At 36.9% G+C, this 19,699-nt stretch overlaps 1 protein-coding gene across 4 annotated transcripts in view; it reads right to left on the reverse strand.

The window, feature by feature from the left end:
• Nucleotides 1–4,990: 4,990 nt before the first annotated feature.
• The window catches only part of ZNF280D (zinc finger protein 280D), a 38,571-nt gene continuing 23,862 nt past the window's right edge, over nt 4,991–19,699 (reverse strand). For 3 of the 4 annotated variants that reach the window (XM_018069792.1, XM_018069791.2, XM_029958735.1), the window contains 6 exons: nt 18,122–18,366; nt 17,022–17,162; nt 15,317–15,379; nt 14,633–14,751; nt 14,420–14,456; nt 4,991–6,846 (listed from right to left, as the gene is read on the reverse strand). In XM_018069792.1, coding sequence (XP_017925281.1) covers nt 6,210–6,846; nt 14,420–14,456; nt 14,633–14,751; nt 15,317–15,379; nt 17,022–17,162; nt 18,122–18,366 — 1,242 coding nt within the window. In that variant the 3' untranslated portion in view covers nt 4,991–6,209. Of the gene's footprint in view, nt 6,847–12,062; nt 12,161–14,419; nt 14,457–14,632; nt 14,752–15,316; nt 15,380–17,021; nt 17,163–18,121; nt 18,367–19,699 lie in introns of all 4 variants that reach the window. The other variant, XR_001920279.2, reaches the window with a different exon arrangement.

The following is a 19,699-nucleotide window of genomic DNA, read 5'->3' on the forward strand; positions in this document are numbered from 1 at the left end:
TTTTCAATATGCTAAGGGAAACAAAGCTTCCTCCCTTCCCTTTGCAGTTATCTTTCACTCCACTGAATAAAACTGAGAAGAGTTCTGGACAGAGCAGATATTATACATTCCCACCCACAAGTAACTTCCACTACTTTTGCTAGGAAAACTTCAGTATGTTTACTGTACTTTAAAGACAGCTTGTGCTTTCATTTTCTTTCCCATCAAGACTGCCTTCCAAGGAACCCAGAAGACAACAGATTTCTTTTATCTAATAAAAATAAATTTTATGATATTAAAAACTATGTTCTACTTTAAGAAGTTTGCCTTAGTAACTTAAATCAAATCCATATTAAGTAACAAGCAGGTCTATAAACAACAGAAGTCCTGTGCATTCAAGTTTCTTTTATAACTAATTTGAAGAAACTTCACAGTTTATCCTCAAGAAAGGCCAAGCCATTATCAGCCTTAATGCAGGTGACACAGCCTGCTTTGATGTCCTGCTGTGGTACTTACTGGCCTGTGATCTCAGAGAGGTCACTGAAGTGACAAGCTACAGTTTAAAGGATGTTTATTTGGAACTGTATTGCTAAGGGACCCTTCAGAAGAACTGACAGAACTTCACTGTTTAGCAAAGATTAATAAAATGCCAGTACTCGACACTAAGGCACATCTTACTATCCTACCATAAAGCCAACTTACATGCCATGTGTTAAGAGATTCTTTTTGGTTCCATCAAGAAAGATCACAAGCACTCCTGCCTCCTCTGTGATAAGTGGCCTTTCTATGGTCTCAGGAGGGCATCCAGTATCTGTTATCTGGGAAAGAAAACAGAGTGGAAAGTCACACAGATAAAAAAAATGTTTCCCTAGCATAAACATGCTGCCTTGGGTTCCTTTTGGGAATTCTGAGCTATATGGATATCTAAAGCTCTTGGCTAACTTTCATTAAAGTTGTGCCTAACTGTTCTGGTTCCTAAAGTTGCAATTTTAGGAATCAGTCAAAAAGCCTCACAGTATCAGATAGAGCAGGATTACCAACCCACCCTGAATGCTGCACATTACTATTCATGATTAAAATTTGGAATTACTTTTGCTTCCCCTCTGTAGAAGTGTCTTTGGGTTTTTCTTCATTAGCCAACAGCTTAAAAGCTGATTATACACCAAGCCATCAAGAGTCAGAGATATTCCAAGATACAACAGATTGTGACAGGGCAAAGAAGCCACTTAAATGATATCTAACAAATACACTGGATTTCACTAAATATGCTGGGAAATGGTACCATGTGCCATCAACTTGCTGGAAGAAGTAGTGATGTCTTACCAAGATTAAGTGGAAGGCTACAAATCTCATCTGAAAACCTGAGAAACCAGTACATAAAATTCAATCCTCATTTCAGGTAGCAAACACCCAGGTTATTCAAATATACACAATTAAAAAACTATTAAGTATTCAGGTTCCACTTCTACAGCATTAAAAGAGAAATAAAAAAGGATTTTGATTTGTTGCTACAATATCACGACAGGATCAGAATGAAACAGTCACAAGAGGCTGTAAGGGACAAACCCACAGGTGACTTTCCTTTAGTCAAAAGGATTAATTATTAATTACACTATTTATGAGCAAAACATATGAAAGTTACATTTTTGAGGCTACCACATGGTCCGTGTGAGACAACTTTCTTCATAAAGAAACCACTATATGCTACCCCATACACCAAGACTTTTGGAGAAAACAGCTCTTTGGAATTAAATGCCTAACACTGAGAATTTAGTGAGCCAAAATATGAAATGCAGTTTATTTACATTAGATTCATAAGCAATTAAAAAATGTTGCTTTGCTCAAAAATTGCTTAAAAATGGAGAATTGGTTACTGACAACTTACCATTGCTGAAAATGGACTTCATGCTATTTGGCCTTGTCCGATTACAGCCCACACATGTAATTTAAGCATTTAATTTTCTTAATATGAAGATAAATTCACCCAAACTTAAATGTAGATATGCACATAAAATCACAGTTATCCTTGTGGTTGTCAGAAGAACCTCAGCCACTCTGATATAAATTGTCTGAACAGTAAAGAAAACCTCAACAAACCCAGCACATTTTTACATCAATAAACACATCAGCTTTATAGCACCTTGCAGGCACAACAAATACATTCATCCCCTTCAAATTAAGTGTTTCACAGCTAAACATTTTCCACTTATTTTTTTTTTCAAGCTCAGGTGCAAAAAGGAAACATCAACTTCACAAAGGTAATTTGGGTCAACGAAATGACTGATCACAAAATTTTAATTAGTTGTCTTAGAGCTAGGACAGTGATCCAAAACTCAAAGGAACACAGCAAACAACTTTTGCATAGTGTCTGTAAACTAATATGAAATACCAGTCAACATACTTTCCCTTTCAGCACTGAATTAAAATTAGAGTCAAACTTATGCATAAAAATGTAATGTTCAAAAGAGACAACATGCTGGGATTCACCAAAGAACTATGAACTGTCCTTGTAAACTACATTAAAACTGGAGCTATTAAAAAACTGTTCTATTAAAAGCAAAAATCATTCAAAGTAATCATAAAACATACTTACCAATTTTTTTTTTATTAGGGGCATATTAAGCACACATCAAAAAAATACAGGATGCAACGAGATAAAATCAGTTCAGAAGCCTCAAAAATCAACACTAATGAAAACAAAGTAAACAACCAGGTATAAAACTTCCCCTACACAAAAATTTCTAAGCAGTCTGTAACAAAATTGCTGTGACAGCCTAAGGCCATAATCTTTGGTGGAGTACTAGTATATCCTAACACATAAAAAAAACCCTGCTGCCTACATGCCAGCATATAAATAACAATGCTTAATGCCTACAGAAAAGCTTTAAGATCTTTTATTTAAGGTTTTGCAGAATGTGTTAGTCAAGATTCTTTCCCCTGACCTTCAGTTTCTGATTCCTTCAAGCAGTAAAGCACCATGGAAATGAGATTTAACACATTGCCCAGAGCTCCTCTCTCTCTGCCCCAGGAAAAGAAAAGTGGACATAGTTTTGTTATAAAAACTTGTTTAACATACATAGAATTCACTATGTGCTACAACTGGATTTTTTTTCTGGGTTTACTCATCCATTCTGTTTAAGAAAACCTGAACCACAAGTCAGCCAAAGTTTCTCTCCCAGGCTGTACTGGAGGAAGATCCAAGTGGCTGAACACTCACTGACCAAGAGCTAATAATGACAGATTTCCATTAAATGTCAATAATGTAGACAGCATACACATGGCACATGACTTCCTTAAAAATAAACAATCTGCAATGATTATTCAAGCAAATATGATAAAATTCCTGAGATGAGGGGAAAGGGTGATTCTACTATGGACACCAGGAATTAACTTAAGTGACTGTTTTTTGGTAAGGCAACAAAAACTGGAGGTAAACTGCCTAAGTACAGAAAGAGAGATGGCAAAGAACTACTGATGGCTGAATGGAAAAACAACTTTTAAATGACTCAGAAACAACAAACTGAATTATGTGCAACATGTTCAATTAACTCCAAATGCTTTCGGTGTAACTTGATCCTCCAGAGTGGCTTCAGCCAAAAGTATCAATTCAACTTACCTCTGGGAAACCTCCCAAATAACACAAGAGAAATTCATCTTTATACTTATGCAGTCTGCTACAGTGTCTAGTCAGCAAATCTTCATACAGGAAAAACAGTAAGAAATTTTAGTTTTTCTCCTTCATGATAATACCATGGCAGTGTTCTCATGATATACCTTCCTTGCTTTCTTAAAGCTGATGCACTTGCTAGAACCATCTAGTTCTTTCACCTCTTCCTTCACAAGGACCAGCAGACATTTGAGTGGTTTGTACCTACCATTACCTTTTGCATTCTCAACAAGGTTTGAAACAAACAATGATTTATATATTGAGTAACTGAGATGATATCGATGTACTTCCCCAAATATGCAGATTTTTAGACCTGAGGTTTATTTTCACACTTTTCTCAGCAGCACATGGCCAAATCCTTCCCAATTCTTATTATGAAAATGGTAAATGTTTTAAAAATGTAATTGCATAATAAAAGACAAATGTGACGAATTTACAAGCAAGTATTGTACAACTGGTTCCAGTTGAACTCAATCTTTCCCAAAACACATAGGAGAGCATTATTCAAAATATATAATTTGCATGGAAGATCATCAATCAGATTCAAAACACTATAGAGGTTTCCCTGGGTTTAAGCACAGATGCATTCAGGAACTCGCCTGGTAACAAACACATCCAGGTCTGTAGCTGACCAAGTGCTTCAAACTGTATAAAATAAAGCACCACAATGACTATGTTCCACATGTAAAAGCATGAAGACATCAGACTGGTTCATCTAACTACCACTTAATGATTTCACCAAGATCTTCAAAGAAAAAAAGAATAATGCAACTTATTGCTCTCAGCCCTTTCACATATCTTGATATTTGAAGTTCCTGAAGAGGCAGATCTCGAAGAGCTGTGACTATGTAAACTGTTCCACTTTTCTTTTTAGAAGTCTTCTATACCTGCATGGATGAAAAGTAAGATGCAATTCAAAATTTAAATCATAGGATTCCTCAGAGTTTGAAGCAACTTTGAGAGGTTGAGACTGATCTTATTTAGAGGCTCCAACAATGGATGGTCTCTAAATGTTAATTTAGCAGCAGAGCCCAGCTAACTCAGGAGGACAGAGTAGACTTCAGCTGCAGGCAGAGGGGCCAGAAAATATCTGTGTAGTCTGGAAAGGTTAACACATCATACCACAATACACAGGTACAAAAATATGTTTATGCAAAGGCACTTGCTCATTTAATTCTATATAAACAAAACAAAAACCAACAAAAAACCCCAACCAAACATGTCTCAAATTCACAATATTGAAGTTACATATTTTTTGGAACTGTCACTAAATCTTTTTTTTAAAAATGGGAGAAGGCTCTGGCCAAAGTTTCAAGCTGAGCATAAATTATGCACAAAGACAAATTTTTGTTGCAAATATTTACTTAAAAAGTAATAATTTACAGCAGTGCTTTAACAGCTGTTCAAAACATTTAGCATCCATAGAAACAAAACTGTAAGTCAAAAGCACATTCTGAATGCTTCCAATGGAGCAATGAAATCCTAAGAGCAAGCTACCGTTAATCATATGCATTCCTATATCTGCTGCTAACTAGAAGACAAAAAAAAAATATCCAAAACCAAAGGAAAAAAAAACAAAACAAAAAAATCCCCAAAACCCAAAACCAGCAGCCATCTTTCTGTACATAACTTAAGACTACAAAAAGTCCTGAAATTGAACTGTACAATTTGACCTTGTGTTCTATGTGTAAGTTAGCCAGTAGCAGCTGTAAAATGGCAGAACACACACCAAGTGGTGTCTCCAGTTTGGGGGTTTCCTTATTTTTGCTTAATACCATTTTTACATTAAAACCATACTTTGGTGTGACTTACAGACCATTCCTACGTGTCTATGGCTAAGAATCAGAAAACCAATGGTAAAAGCCTAACAGCTACAGTACTTTCAACATTATGTTCTACTTTATACAACTATGTTCGGTATTTCTGCACAGCCTGCACAGTGAAAACCCCACAAATATATAGTTTTATTGTAATAATTCCACTTTCACTGAAAGTTTATTAAGGTAAGCTTACAGCCTGGCAGGATTATACCTGTACAGAGGTGCACAGATTCATATAATTCTGTTTACATGCTTTTACAGACAGGAATGTGACACCAAGTCCCAAGGTTTATGTTTACCCAAATTATCAGCAGACCAATAGCCCTGATGACAAGTGCGCTCCGCTTCAGCATCAGAAGTAAGTTCATACTCAATTCTACTGTTCAATGATATTCACACTGAAGAATTTAAAAAAATACTTTCTGGGCGAACAAATCACCTTATCCTGGGCTAGTTAACTATAAAAAAATTAGAATTTATACCTCTTTTCAAATATCAATCTAATAATATATCACATCCAAGAGACAGGAAGGTATATTTGAACTTGCTACCTTCTGTAAGTTCAGTTAATCACACATACACATACATGCTATCTCCATATGCAGAACTTCCCTTTGGTGTCTCTTTCTCTCCTCCCTCTCCCCCCCCTCCCCTTTTTTAATATTTAGCATCCATAAGCACACTCATCAGGAATGGTCCATGGTGTTCCTACCACTGTTCATAACAATCAAATTGACACAATTTCAGCTTGCTTCATTTTCCTCTGTCTGGTTTACAGCTGTCTCCATTCTGTTGGGATTGCTTTCCTTAGAAACCTCATCTGTTTGTTCCGTGAGCTGTCCGGCTGTCTTTGATGAAGGTGTGACATTACCTTTCTGAAGGATCTCAGTAGCTTCATGCTCTAGTACTTCTGATGGAGTCAAAGGCTCCAAATGAATACTACCTTGTTCACTAATGTCAGAACCAACAGACTCAGGTTCATCTCTCTTCCTGAAGAACTGCTCAAAACTCACATCCTCACCCAAGGTCAGCTTTAAGTCCCTCACGTTCATCGCTGACAGCGTAGTTTCATCCAAGCTCCGGACTTTAGTCTGCTCATCCAAGAGAACATCACCTGAACTTTGGCACCTTTTCAACTCACTTTCATCAGGAATACCTTTTTGTTTCTCATCTAACTGTTTGTTATTATCATCTGAACCACAACAGGCTCTTTTCTCATGCAAAGACTTCTTTGAGCTGTTGCCAGGGAGTTCAAAACTAGGAACATCTTCTGTATTTGACAGTGATGAGTCTTCTTCGTTCTGTTCAGCAGATGCACCTTTTGTAGTTGGATTTCTACTGCATTTTTTTGTTTCATCTGAAGAGTCGTGCTCTTGTTTGCTGAAAAAGAAAACCAAACCAAACAAGTTACTTTTACAACAAACAAAATAAAGCGATACATGGTTGTACCCTGCAAAGTGATAAAAGAGTGGTGTTGAAGATTTCCTGTTTGGCTGTTGAGATATCCTTCAGTGGTGAAATCTTACTGCTCACTGAGGTAGTCATCAGAATATTTTCATTCTGCTACACTGATTTTTCACTCAAAATCTAAATGAACGATAGGCCAACCTCTTTTCCAAATTACAACCTATATTTGCTACTTCAGTCAAACAGAAAATGTTAGGGGTTTTTTCCATTTAGTGGACCAGCTAACGAGTATATGACATTCTCAAATACACAAACAATTTATCTAAGTTCTTCTCTCTCAGATTTCTAGAAAAAAAGGGGGAAAAAAGGTATTATTTGAGGGAAGACTCAAGACTAAGTTCCACCTCAAAAGCCAACACTCAGAAGCCCCCATGAGCTGTGGTTGACATATCTGGTTGTGCCATAACTGCTCCTAATGACCTCAGCTATTCCAGAGAAACACCTCAGCCATACAGAGTCCTATAAATACTAGTTAAATATTGAGAATTGTTTTCATATGAAAATCCAGTCAAATCCTTAAGGAACAGTGTATACACACATCACCTTTAGCTACTATTTTTCAACAAGCAGCCTGAAGGGCGACATACAGTTTGCAGAGCAAATGGGCACAGTGTTGTGCTTTATGTGGGAAGGTTTGAACACAGATATGCAAAGAAAAGAAAAGTTTTAAATAAAGGGATGACTAATGCCTCATTATCACACAAAGAGCAGTGTTCCATCCAGATGGATCACATATATGTGTACACACACACACAAGATTAACACCAAGAAACTCCTCCAAGCACAAATCTGCCCTTAGCATATAAAACAAATTGATCACCATCTTCCTCACCTTCTAGTAATCAAAAATCCCAGTTTCATCCAAGAAGTGGTGGGGAAGGGAAAAAGAAATATATATGTATATATATATATATATTCATTTCTTGTGCAGAAGATACCTTCCTGTGAGTCACTTATACTAATGAAGGAGTACAAAAATAAAACAAGCTTTTGCACAAACACATCACAATTATCCACAAACAACAGTGATATTTCTGATTGCTGAGCACAACAGTCAGTTCCTTTAGATAGAACAATTCTCCAGTGAAATAATTCACCTCTGCTGAGAACTGCAGATGAATAAGCAAACCCTAGTGAGAGTGATGCACTAAAATGCCACAATAAAAAGAAAAATCGTAAGTATTTCAAGAATTCACTCTCTTAGTACATCAGTAGCTGAAAAAGAAAAGCCTTCTATCCAGTATTAGGAATGAGAAGTATTCTTACTACCCTATGTGGCAAAAAACCATTGTTACAGTGTAAGAAAACTAAAAATTCAGACATCAAAAATACTGGAAAATGCGAGAATTTGAACAACTGTATTATACAGAAAGGGGGATGTCAGTGAATGCTTAGAATTGTACAGAAAATGCAAGATTTAGGTGCCAAGTGAAGTTGAGGAAAGTGAGGTATACAGAAATTATAAGATAAACTTGTAACCTATTCCAGTTATCTTGCCTCATAAAAATCAGTAAGCAACAGTCTTAAGATGGTGAGCATTACTTTTATTCCAATGCTCACTGCAATTCTATCTGAGGAATGATCTGCTCACCATAAAAGCCTTATTTAAAACCATGACTGAAGCATTTAAGATCTGAAATGCTAAATGAGGTGCATAAAGGTACCGGACAGAAGAATTCCACAACACAAGCTCAGTTTTCTTCTATTTGTCTGCCAAAACCCAAACACCCAGAACACAGCTGCAGTTTGCTTTGGGACAGCTGTAAAACATCCCACCTGACCTCCAATATTGTTTGGAGGAGACACTTCCCACAAAATACCTTTACAGGCACAGTACCTACATTAGATGAGCTATAAATTATTTAAATTTATTGACTTGTAAACCCACGTTAATTAAGCAGCTTATCCCAACATCACTAAAATTGATTTTCTCTGTTTCTCTAAAAAAATGTTATCGCAGCGATAGCAAGTATGTCTCCTACAAAACCTTGTTAAGTCATCACTTCTAATAAAATCTAACCTTTCAAAGGTTTCTTATAAAAAAAAAAACCAAACTAAACAAACCCCTCAAAATTGCTTATGCCTGTATCTTCTTTGTTGATGCTGCATTAAAGGCAAATTTTATCTGCTGAAGTATGGCGCTTCCTTTGTTATACTTAAATAATGTTATTAATCATAAATTAAATTATTCACCACCTCAGCGAGTCTTAATGGTTGGCTACAGGGTACAAAATACTTGACATAAAAAACAGCTTTACCACTTAACTTTTATGAAAACTGTATACTGTATCAACTGGACCTATTTTCCTAAATCCAAGAAAACGGTGCTAAACCCAGACCTTTTAAAGAATTTTAGCACATAGTTTCAGCACACCATGAGCACCTTCTTACACTAATGTTCTAGCAGCTAATCAAAATCTTGAAATGTAGCATAAACAATCATAACCTTTTCTGGGAAGACAGTAGCTTGAAGAATTTCTAGAAAAAAACTTTGTTATTTAAGTGGTTCAAGGTACCTTCCAGTCACTCAACTGAACCACATCCAGCATTATAAATACATGGAAAGGTCATTGGGTTTGGGTTTTTTGGGTGTTGGGGTTTTTTTTTTAATCAATCCCACCTTTTAACAGGAATTCCCTATTTTGAAAGATGCAACTTTAAGTAGAGTTTATGATTCATGAAGCACAATTGTCCCCCAAGTATCTGACTGTATGAGCATTTCCTGGAAAGGTGCACCTGAATGCATAGTTAGAAGAAAAGCTGCTTCTATGTTAAGGTGTTTTACACTGTTAACAACTGAAGAAGAAAGGAAAGATGGTGATGTTAATGTTACTTGATTCTGTCTCCAGTCTCTCACCTGTAAAATGAGGTTAGTGATGAAGACAGTACACAATAACCTATTAGTATCATGAGCAGTGAAGTGTCACTGCTCACAAAGCTCACAGTTGCATTTAACACAATAACAGAAACAAACATTTACTTTGTGGAAAAGGCTTCCAAAAAAACCAGTTAAGGCATAATTGGCTAATTAAGCAGTGACACTCAACATGCTAAAAATAACAGGAGAGAGGCAGGTTAAGGTACAAATGAAGTCTTAATTCTTTGACCCTAAGCTAAACTGGTTATACCACACATATTCATGCTCTGTCCCTGCAGATGTGGCCCAATATGTTGCATAATTTATGTAAGTCATTGGGACCATAAGAGAGGTTTAACACTCAGTCAGGCAGGTTCTACTTGCATGGTTTAGAAGTGTTTTTACATTATGAGTTTTCCATGTGAATAACTTCTCTGAGATCCTCACCCAAATGGAAACAGGATGCCACAATGCCAATCCATTCTACAGGAACTACTTGCACAGAGCTGTCAAACCTGTATGTAGCTTGCAAGTGTTTTAAATGCGAGTCTGAAACTTAAACTTCTGTAGCAAAGCTGCAAAAGAACCACAGGATAATATTCCAAATGAGCATTCAAAAGATGTATAATTCATGTAACTCCAAATCCAAGTGTCTACCTAGAGTCATTTCTGGGAAACTCTGAGAGAATTTTTCTGAAAGTCACAAAAATCTGCAGTCACATTCCATTTTTGTTGTTGCTGGAAATCTGAATGAAAGTGAGACATCACAGATTCAACTTCCTCTGAAATGCAACAGCATGTTCACAATGAAAACACAAACTCACTATGCTTTTTTGAATGCTGCTGTGTCAAAACAGAAACAAGTCCTGCAAGAAAAACCTGTGGTAGGTAAGTGATGCTTGAAGCTGAACAGCAGCATTCAAGATGGAACATAGCTTCTGTCAGAAGGAAAAAAAGTAGCAAAAGGAATGAGGCTTCACAGTTACTGAGTAAACGTGCAGATGCTCAACCACAAAATATGCATAAGAGACAATGGATGACACAATCCCTGCCATTATTAGCAATACCACAGTGGTTGCAGGAGCTCACTATCACCAAAACTGTGACTGTTTGAATACTAAAAGTGAAGAGGACAAAAATACTGGTAACAATGAATTAATCTCAGAAAACTTGATTACGTAGAAAATGCTGCAAATCAAGGACAGCTTGCATTCACCAAAAATAATGTCTCATAACTAGGAGGTTATAATGGTGCCTGCTCTAAGAGCAAGAGTAGCTTTATCTCTTAGGTTGCTTGGAGGCTAGTAAATGAGAGATCCAACCAAGACATGTCCACTGTAAGCAGGAAGGTTGAGTTTGGAGGAACGTTAAATGTTCAGCATGGCAAAAGGAAAGCTCATCACATATCCAGACAACCTGCTGATGGATAAACTTGCCATAGATAATCTAGAATTGAAGATGAAGTCAGAAGCAGTGAAATCAAAAGCAGATGTCTCAGCAGCTTGAGTAGAGCATCCTTGAAGATGAGAGATGATACCAAAAGAACAAGGTGAGAATGAACTGGAACTGTAGCTGCTCCACCCTCAGAATCAAGGCTCAAAAAATGTATCTACTTCCATTACATGCTTTCTTCCTCCCACAGTATTTAGGAGCAAAAAGAAGCTACCAGAGAGTAAAGCAGCTAATAAATTCCTTTGGCCAAGATTCAGTTTATGTAGTTACATGCCACAGAAGTCATCCAAAGCACATTTCGCCACTGTACACCATAAAGTCACTGGCAGACAAAAATGCAACTTCCTTGAATATTAAATAGATCAGGACTTGTATGTTTTAGTGAGCACCCAAAAAGAATGACAAATCCCTTTAGTTTTAGAAGCTGGCATCAAGTTCAGAACTAAATGGGTCTTGATGTCAACCCTACACACTTTTTACACACTACTTCATTTACATCACCATTTACACACTACTCCAGCTTGGGATGATACTGATAGACTGGAGCAGGGAAGAAACACTGCAAATGAGCAGCAGAGAAACACTGCACCATGTAAGTGAAACTCCTGGTAAGCCTCTCTTCAAAGGAGTACAGCCCCCAGAAAGCTGCCAGTCAATGCTGCAAAGCAGAGAACGTTATCACAGAAGGGCCTTTGCCAGACTACAATACTGGAAGAAAAGACCAGACCTATTGTCTATAAGATGCAAGAAGAGAACACCACAGCTTCAATGCATGAAGGAAAACGAAAAGGTCTGGTCAGATCCTTGTTTGCTTACATACCAAAATAATCCCAAGCTGGACAGGGTTCAATTTTCTGGTCCACAATGATGTATCAGTGAGCCAAGGCAGTATAGGATACCTGCTCACTTTCAAATCCCCTGCAACAAAAATGTCTTCTGTCAGTTCATTTAAAAATATGTTAATGGTTGTGCAAAGCAGAGCTGAGCATTAGAAGAGTACTGGCATAGTTATCAAGCCTTATTCCCTCAGCACAAGGTGGGTCACCAAATAAACAAGGTGATTTTACGTAAAAATTTAAAGAGCAATTTCTGCTGGAACATCCCCAGCTAGATTATCTGTATTACTAATGGCAGGATTCTGGTCCAAAGAGAGCCTCAGTAACAGAGCTCATGGAACATGTCTGGTCATTAGCAATAAAGATGAGTTTTACAACACATACAGACCATCTGATATATAATGAAAGACACCAAAAGATACCATTTGAGAGTTGCAAGAGAAGATCCAAAAGCGTTCAAGACTGTAATTGTGAGTCATTGTTTCCGACGATGAAGTGATTCTGAAGAGCCCCATAAACAAGTCACACCTCACTGAATTATCGGTCAAAGAATGGGAAGAAACACAGATCACTGAGAAACTACACAGCAAAGGTTGTGAATATTGCCTGCAAGTTCCTCTTCTTCCACAGCAAACCACAGAGTACCGTTAAGAACCATCCCACAAAAAGATGAACGTTTTTGTATGTACTCTGTACTGAAAATAACACAGGTACACTCATGCTCTTGGGTTTAGCAATGGTATACTCTTGTCCAAAGTATCAGAGAATAAGTACATGGAACAGGACAAGAGTCATGGAAATTACCCAATTCTACAAGCATGACAATTGCAAAAAGCACCATCACAGATTTTATATCACTTCACGCAGTACCAGTAACTAATCTTATGTCAAGATCAGAGTTCTCAAAAATAATGGCTATCTGCATCTGTCCTAATCTAACAGCTTGCAGAAACAAACCTGCATACATTCTTGACTTAATTTCAAATCTTTTCAGTGCTCACCCATCTGATACATACTGTATATCCAACATTCTTAAATATTTCCATATATCTCTGCAACACATTCAAGACAGAAAAATCCTTTTGCAGTACTAACAGCCTGCCACAGCTGTACATCTTCGGCCACCATTCAACACATTTATAACCTTTCCTTACACCTATTTCAGCACGTATTAATTCCCAACACCTAATGCCATCTCCAAGTAGAACAGCTGAAGTTTTCAAAGGTATCATAGCTCTACACTTTATTTTTCCATTGTTGAGTTTCACTGAAAGCTAAACTATTAAAGGACTCCCTCTTACTAGCAATTTTATGGAAACTAAGAAAGAATATACTAAATAGTGATGAAATAATCTACTTGGGATATTTCCAATACTCAGTGAAAGTTGATTTATATTTAGAGGCCTAAGAACTTCTCGCTCTGTTGGAAGAGTTCTCACCATGCATGAGCCTATCAAATCCCTTTTAGAATCCTGCCATAAGCTACATGGACTCATTAAGGGTTAAACCATCTTCTACCACCTTTTCAAATGTCTTTCTTTGCAGTGTATTGACATTTTTATTTCTGTGTTCTGAAAGAGTTTGAAGAAAACATGAATGCTTGATTTAACTGGCACGACTCTGAGCTTTCAATTAAGGCATAAGCAGACACAAACTACATCGTAAAGCCTTGGAAACTCTTCCAGAATGATCAGGGATGACTTGGCACATCTGATTTCTCTAAGGTTTTAAAAAACCCCCCTGTAACATGATCTCCACAATACTGCAGGTTCTTTTTCAAATCCTTAAAAACTCCTGATTTTTACTAATTTTTCTTTGAAAGGTGGAATTAAAAAAGTTAATACAAACCAGTATACTTTTGTCATATAAAGAACATAATTTTGAAAATAATTTCTAGATATTTATAAAATATTAAGACTGAATTAGTCCTCCTTCAGTAAATGACATTTCTTTTGGTATTCATATTAATATTACATAAAGAACACAAAACTCTCATTTAATAAAGCTAATATTAAAGTAAACTGAAGTAACAGTCTCACTTGTGTCTAGACTCAGAGGTGAGGATTGAGAAGTCCCAACACTGCAAGAATTATTTATGTCTCTCCAAACTGAACAAAAACCTGGTTTTGATTTTGGCTACAGTAGGTAATCATTTTATCTCTTCCTCCCTGTAATTGTGGACATGGTAAGAGCAAAAAGCACTAGTAAAGTAAGGGCCTGTGTTCATCCATACATCTCAAATTCTATGAAATTCAAAAGAAATCCAAGTTCAGAGTGTAAATTTTGACCATCTATCTCTAAATAAATAGAAAAAAACATTAAGCAGTAAAATAAAACTTACTCAGATACTTGTGCAGCAGTTGGGATATCTACAGAAACTGAAAATAAAAACAAAGGATTTAATTAAAATTATTTAAAAATGTGAAAATACAGAAGTACTCACTGTCAAATCCAAGTACACAGAAATAATGCAACTAACAACAGGACTGCAATAACAGAGACATCCACATTAAGTATTGATATAGTATGTAAAAAAGAGACTCTATGTACTCACCTTTCTCTATAATAACTTGACAAGTATGAGTGTGGCTCTCACTCAGATGTGTGGCCATGCTATCTAAGCCAGAAACATCAGCCAGGAATTCACAGTTAAGACACACTACAGTCAAGCCTCTAGAAAAGAAAAAAAAAACAAAAAGGAAGTATAAATACAACAGTTTTCTTAACTTACAGCAACTGGACAGACCATAAAAAGAAATTCATTCAACTTCAGATGAGATTATTCACATAAAAACATATTCTTACTTTTTCTACTGCAACTAGTATCAGGAAATCCCCATCAATGACCAGGGCATCTCCATGCTGGATGTAGTACAAAGAACATGACTTTAGACAGAAATTTATCTGTAAAGCATGAGTTTCTCTGTTTTGATGGGTTTTGTTTACATGGTTGTTTTTTTCTTTCCCTCACCCCCTCCCCATTTTGCACCTTATGAATAATGGAAAACTGAAGAAATAGAAATATTATTAAAAACTGCTCATAGTTAAGATAAAAAATAATAAATGTTGACAAATAACATATATTTGTCACTGACCAGAACACTGCTATTGGAAGTTTCATTTCTCTGATCTTTCTAAATTGTGGAAACCTAGAAATTCAAGAGCCTATAATCTCAATTATCAATGAACATCAGAAAGTAAAAACATAATGATCTGTAACTGAAAAAAGCTGCATTACCGTAGCTCTTCTGATTGCTTCTTATAGATCCAAAATCTTTTACGTGGACGAGCACTGTGAAAACTAAATATATGACAACATTACCACTTAAACTGGTTTGCCTGAGTACATTACTCCTCATATCCCCTACACTATCCATGGTCCTGCAACTTGCTTATGACAAGGCACAAAAATAGAAGGCTGAATTACTGCCCTGCATTATTCCTAAACAATCAGTTGCTTAAAGCTTACAGGCTTGTGAATCTCAGTTCCAGTTTAAAACAATGTCTTTTGAGTAAGTAACGAGTTTGGGAGAGGAAAGGCTTCATTTCATTGGCACAGTCCTGCAAGAACAGTTACATTGCTTCCATCAGCAGTTTAGGGCTTGAAGAGCCATAGCTGCAGGCACAGAGTGCACCACAAAAAAGTGAAGCTTTGCCAAACTTGTGCTTCCAAAAGAGACAGCTCTACATGAGAAATGCAATTTTTAGACAACTTGTAAGTTGTCCCTTATGCAGGTCAGACATGTGTCAACACTGTTCTCCCCCATGAAAACACATTCAGGCAGCTGAGTACAGGGGCTGCTATTGCAGAAACACCCTCCAAGTCTCCCTCCTCACCATTCCTTTTTCCTCACACTCCCCAAAGAGGTGAGGAGAGGTGCAGCAGAGGATCCAAGCAGGAGAAGCATTAGTGCATCAAGGGCACAAGGGACAAAAGACTGGTTACTTTAAATGCATAGTTGAATTTGACCAAACAGCCAGGACAGTGGCCACAACAGGAACAGTTTGCCTTAGATTTCTCTTTCCCCTTCTGAAGTAAACTTTTTCTTGTACAACTGGCGTTAAGCACAATAATTTCTGTTATCTTTTTCAAGACTGCAAACAGTAGATTATATGCATAAAAGCATGTAAACTATTTCAGCCTAGGACTTACACGAGCATTGAAGTTAGTATGACTTAGGTCACAGACCCAAGAATTCTAGCACTCACAAATGCCAAGGCATTTTATACATACATGTCTTTAGAAAGACAGCTGCCTTTGGGATTTTTCCACAATACAGCTGGCTTGTTCAGGGCACAGGATTAACAAGTACGTTTTCAAAACTTTATTTTACTGTCACTGCTATGTGATCTGTGTCTAATTATTGCATAGTATAATTCTATGGCTCTAAAAACTAATGTATTTGTTTTCTTAACAGGCTTTTTTACAGCTGTCATCACTAATACCCTACGCTGCTGCACAAGCGGTGACAAACCTCCTGCAAAATGAGATGTTATTTCTGTGGATGATCAGAAGTAACATAAGCAAAAAGTATCCACTTGAGTATGCTATTTGAGACATCTTTACATCTGAGCAGAGATTTCACTAGCAATAGCTGTGCTCTGTATGCATTCAGCACTCATAAAATCAGATGAGGCTTCAATCTGAAACCTGGAGAACATGCAATAATTAGTCATTTTTCCTAACTCAGGCTGAAGTGATTATGGAAGATCCCACAGAAACTCTGAAGCAAAGACAAAACACTGCCTGAACCACTGGATTTTTAAGGCAAAACAAGAACATGGGGTTTAGGCCTTCATTACAAAGTAAAAAATCCAACCTTACACGGATTCCTGACATTCTGATGACCCGGTTCAAAATTCAGCTAACAAACACTTAGCCCACCTTACACGAATTTAGGAAGTATTTGCTAAGCCAGTAAAAACCTTTGAAGAGTTCTTACTTCACCATGTGATTCACATAGGCTTTGCTACAGCTGGTGCTGTATCTGCACAAACTACAGTGGACGTAGGCAGGAAAATGGTTGGCGAAATCCTTGATTTCTGAGTAACACTCAATGCACTTGTGATGTCCCGAGTGACACCTGACAGGGATATGGAAGAGTTAACAGTGAAGAGCAACACTTTAGGATGAGAAACTATTTCAAACTTTTTGCTTCAAGCTTGCCTATATTAGGGAAAAATGAGGAACTCAAAAATGTATCAGCTAAATACTTAGAGGTTACACTTGCACACAAAACTTAGCAAAGAAAAAGCTTTTGGTTTTTCTGTCACTCCAATATTCCCCACAAGCTCTGAAAAATCTACAAAGCAAGAATGTAATTCCACTCTTCCCCAATTTCACTGGCTGATTTTGGAGGTCTCCTACAGCTACACACTGTGAAAGTCAGCAACATCTCTGACAAAGAAAACTGCTAATTTACCCTAGCCAATGAAATTATATTCTGGTCATTAAACACCCATGTAATTATTAACATAAGGACAGTAAATCACCCCAAAATTGCAAAGATAAAAACAAGCTACTAGGAGAATGGTGCCTTACTTTCTTGATTATTTTTTGTTAGCTCCCCAAAATAAGTTATCTCCTAGGACAGACAGGATTAAACCTTTTAACTAACAGGTACTCAAAAAAAAAAATTAAAAGGAACAAGAAAAAATATTTTTCCCTCCATAAGAAAACTTCCAGAGAACACTCAGGCAGATGTATTCCCCTCCACAGGTCAGTTTTAAACATAAATCTGCCTAATGAGTCAGTATTTCAAGAGTCTGTGGCTCTGTGCAGAGAAAAATTCTAAATGTAGCATAGAGAAGTTTCCAGAACATCTGTTCTTCATAACAAAGTGGTTTGCCACCACTAAAATTGGTGAATGAAGATACTGAATTCTAATCACAGTACCAGTATGAGGAAAATTTATGCAACTGCTTTTTCTGCAAACCTGAGGGGTCAGATCTTTATTACAGTATTGGAAGTTATCAAAGGACAATTAAATGATCATTTATATTCAAAGCATACTTAAAGACAGATTTAATGCTAATATTTTACCTTAGATGATGAAATGTTATATTTGTAACTTCCTTTTTTTTTTTGCTGTTGGTCCATGCATTTTGTTTCTTTGATGCAGTTTGTTTTGATTTTCCTCTTGATTTATTTGTATTAGATTTGTTATGATTTTTAGTGGTTGTGGTTTTAGATTTAGGTGATAACTGAAAGGTGGAACTGCTTGTACTAATAGAAGATGAAGCTGATGATCCTGACTGATGAGATCCTAGAGATGCTCGAATAGTCACCTGCAAGTATGAAAGAAAATTTAGATTTAAGTTCCCATTTCTATTTGTCTCAAAGCTTAATACACTTAAGAACAGAAATCATAGCCTAAGAAACTCTGCTGAGTAAAGATTACTTTGAAAAACACAAAACACTGAAAATACTTTTGGACTACAGGTAACCTCCATAGCCTCCTGGATGCTTAAAAAGCTCGTTTTGGTGGAAATAGCCATGACAAAAAACCACACTTTTCAGATCTGAAACTGGCTACATCCTACTTTCTTAAAACAAAAAAAATGTAGCAGAAGGGTTAGGCCAATGAGCCCTCTAAGAAGAACACCAATCAATCCCATCAGTGCCTGGATTTAACAGAAGTCTTGTGTCTTGTTGCCTCAGGATTAGCCACTCTACTTCCTTCAGGTATTTTTGCTCCTCATCCTAGAACCCCCAGGACTAATTCTGGTTTCTGACCTCTCTTCTGGCATTATCAAACTCCTTTGTCTTGCCCTTAAATTTGGTTCCTGAGTTTTCACTCACAATCATACTTCTTACCCACACTCATGGTTCAGAAGCATCTCATCTTCTAAACCTGTTCCCAGGCTCTCCAGTCTCATCATGTGCATCCTGTCAAGGTTTACTAATACCAAAATTTTAACATAACCTAAGCTTTTGCTAGATCATGAAGACTCTGAAATCTTTAGAAAATTGAGGGTTTGTCACAGAGTACAGAATCAGTGCTTTACATTCATTCTGCCAAGCAACACAATCAACATCAACTGCAGTCATTTTCCCCTTCCTGACTCTACAGCAAATGAACTATGAAGAGCTGATCAAAATGTAAATTTTCTTCTTCCTTGCAACTGAAAGGACATATATTTCAACATCTCATTAAAACACTGCAGGAAAAGCTCTCACAATCTACAAGAAAATCCTAGTCTAAGTAGTTTTTTCTTAAGGATGATTTAAAGATGGCCTAAGTTTACTGAGGGACCCAAGTTTTCCCCCAACCCCTTCAAATGCTGAAGTTAAGAAGACCTGATGAACTCAGCTTTAAGCATATATTGTCTGTGGAAAAGTAGGTCTTGCATTTTTTGCCAACACCTTTCCATAGGTCGAAAATCTTTCACTAGAAATGATGCAGAAGCATCTCCTAGGACAAGAAAGGATAAATGCCAAGCAACAGCTCAAGAAAGTTGCAGCTCTAACTGGACTTCTGCCATATACATGTATGGAACAATGGGACAAAAAGCAACACCAGGAATCACCAAGAAGAAACCATAAATTGTGCCTGGTAATTCTTGCAACAGGAGTATTTTTAAGAGTTTTAGTTTTGGAGATGAAGAAAAAAAAACCACC

The sequence above is a fragment of the Manacus vitellinus genome, unplaced genomic scaffold, assembly GCF_001715985.3.
Source record: "Manacus vitellinus isolate BGI_N305 unplaced genomic scaffold, ASM171598v3 scaffold_16_pilon, whole genome shotgun sequence".
Classification (NCBI taxonomy): domain Eukaryota; kingdom Metazoa; phylum Chordata; class Aves; order Passeriformes; family Pipridae; genus Manacus; species Manacus vitellinus.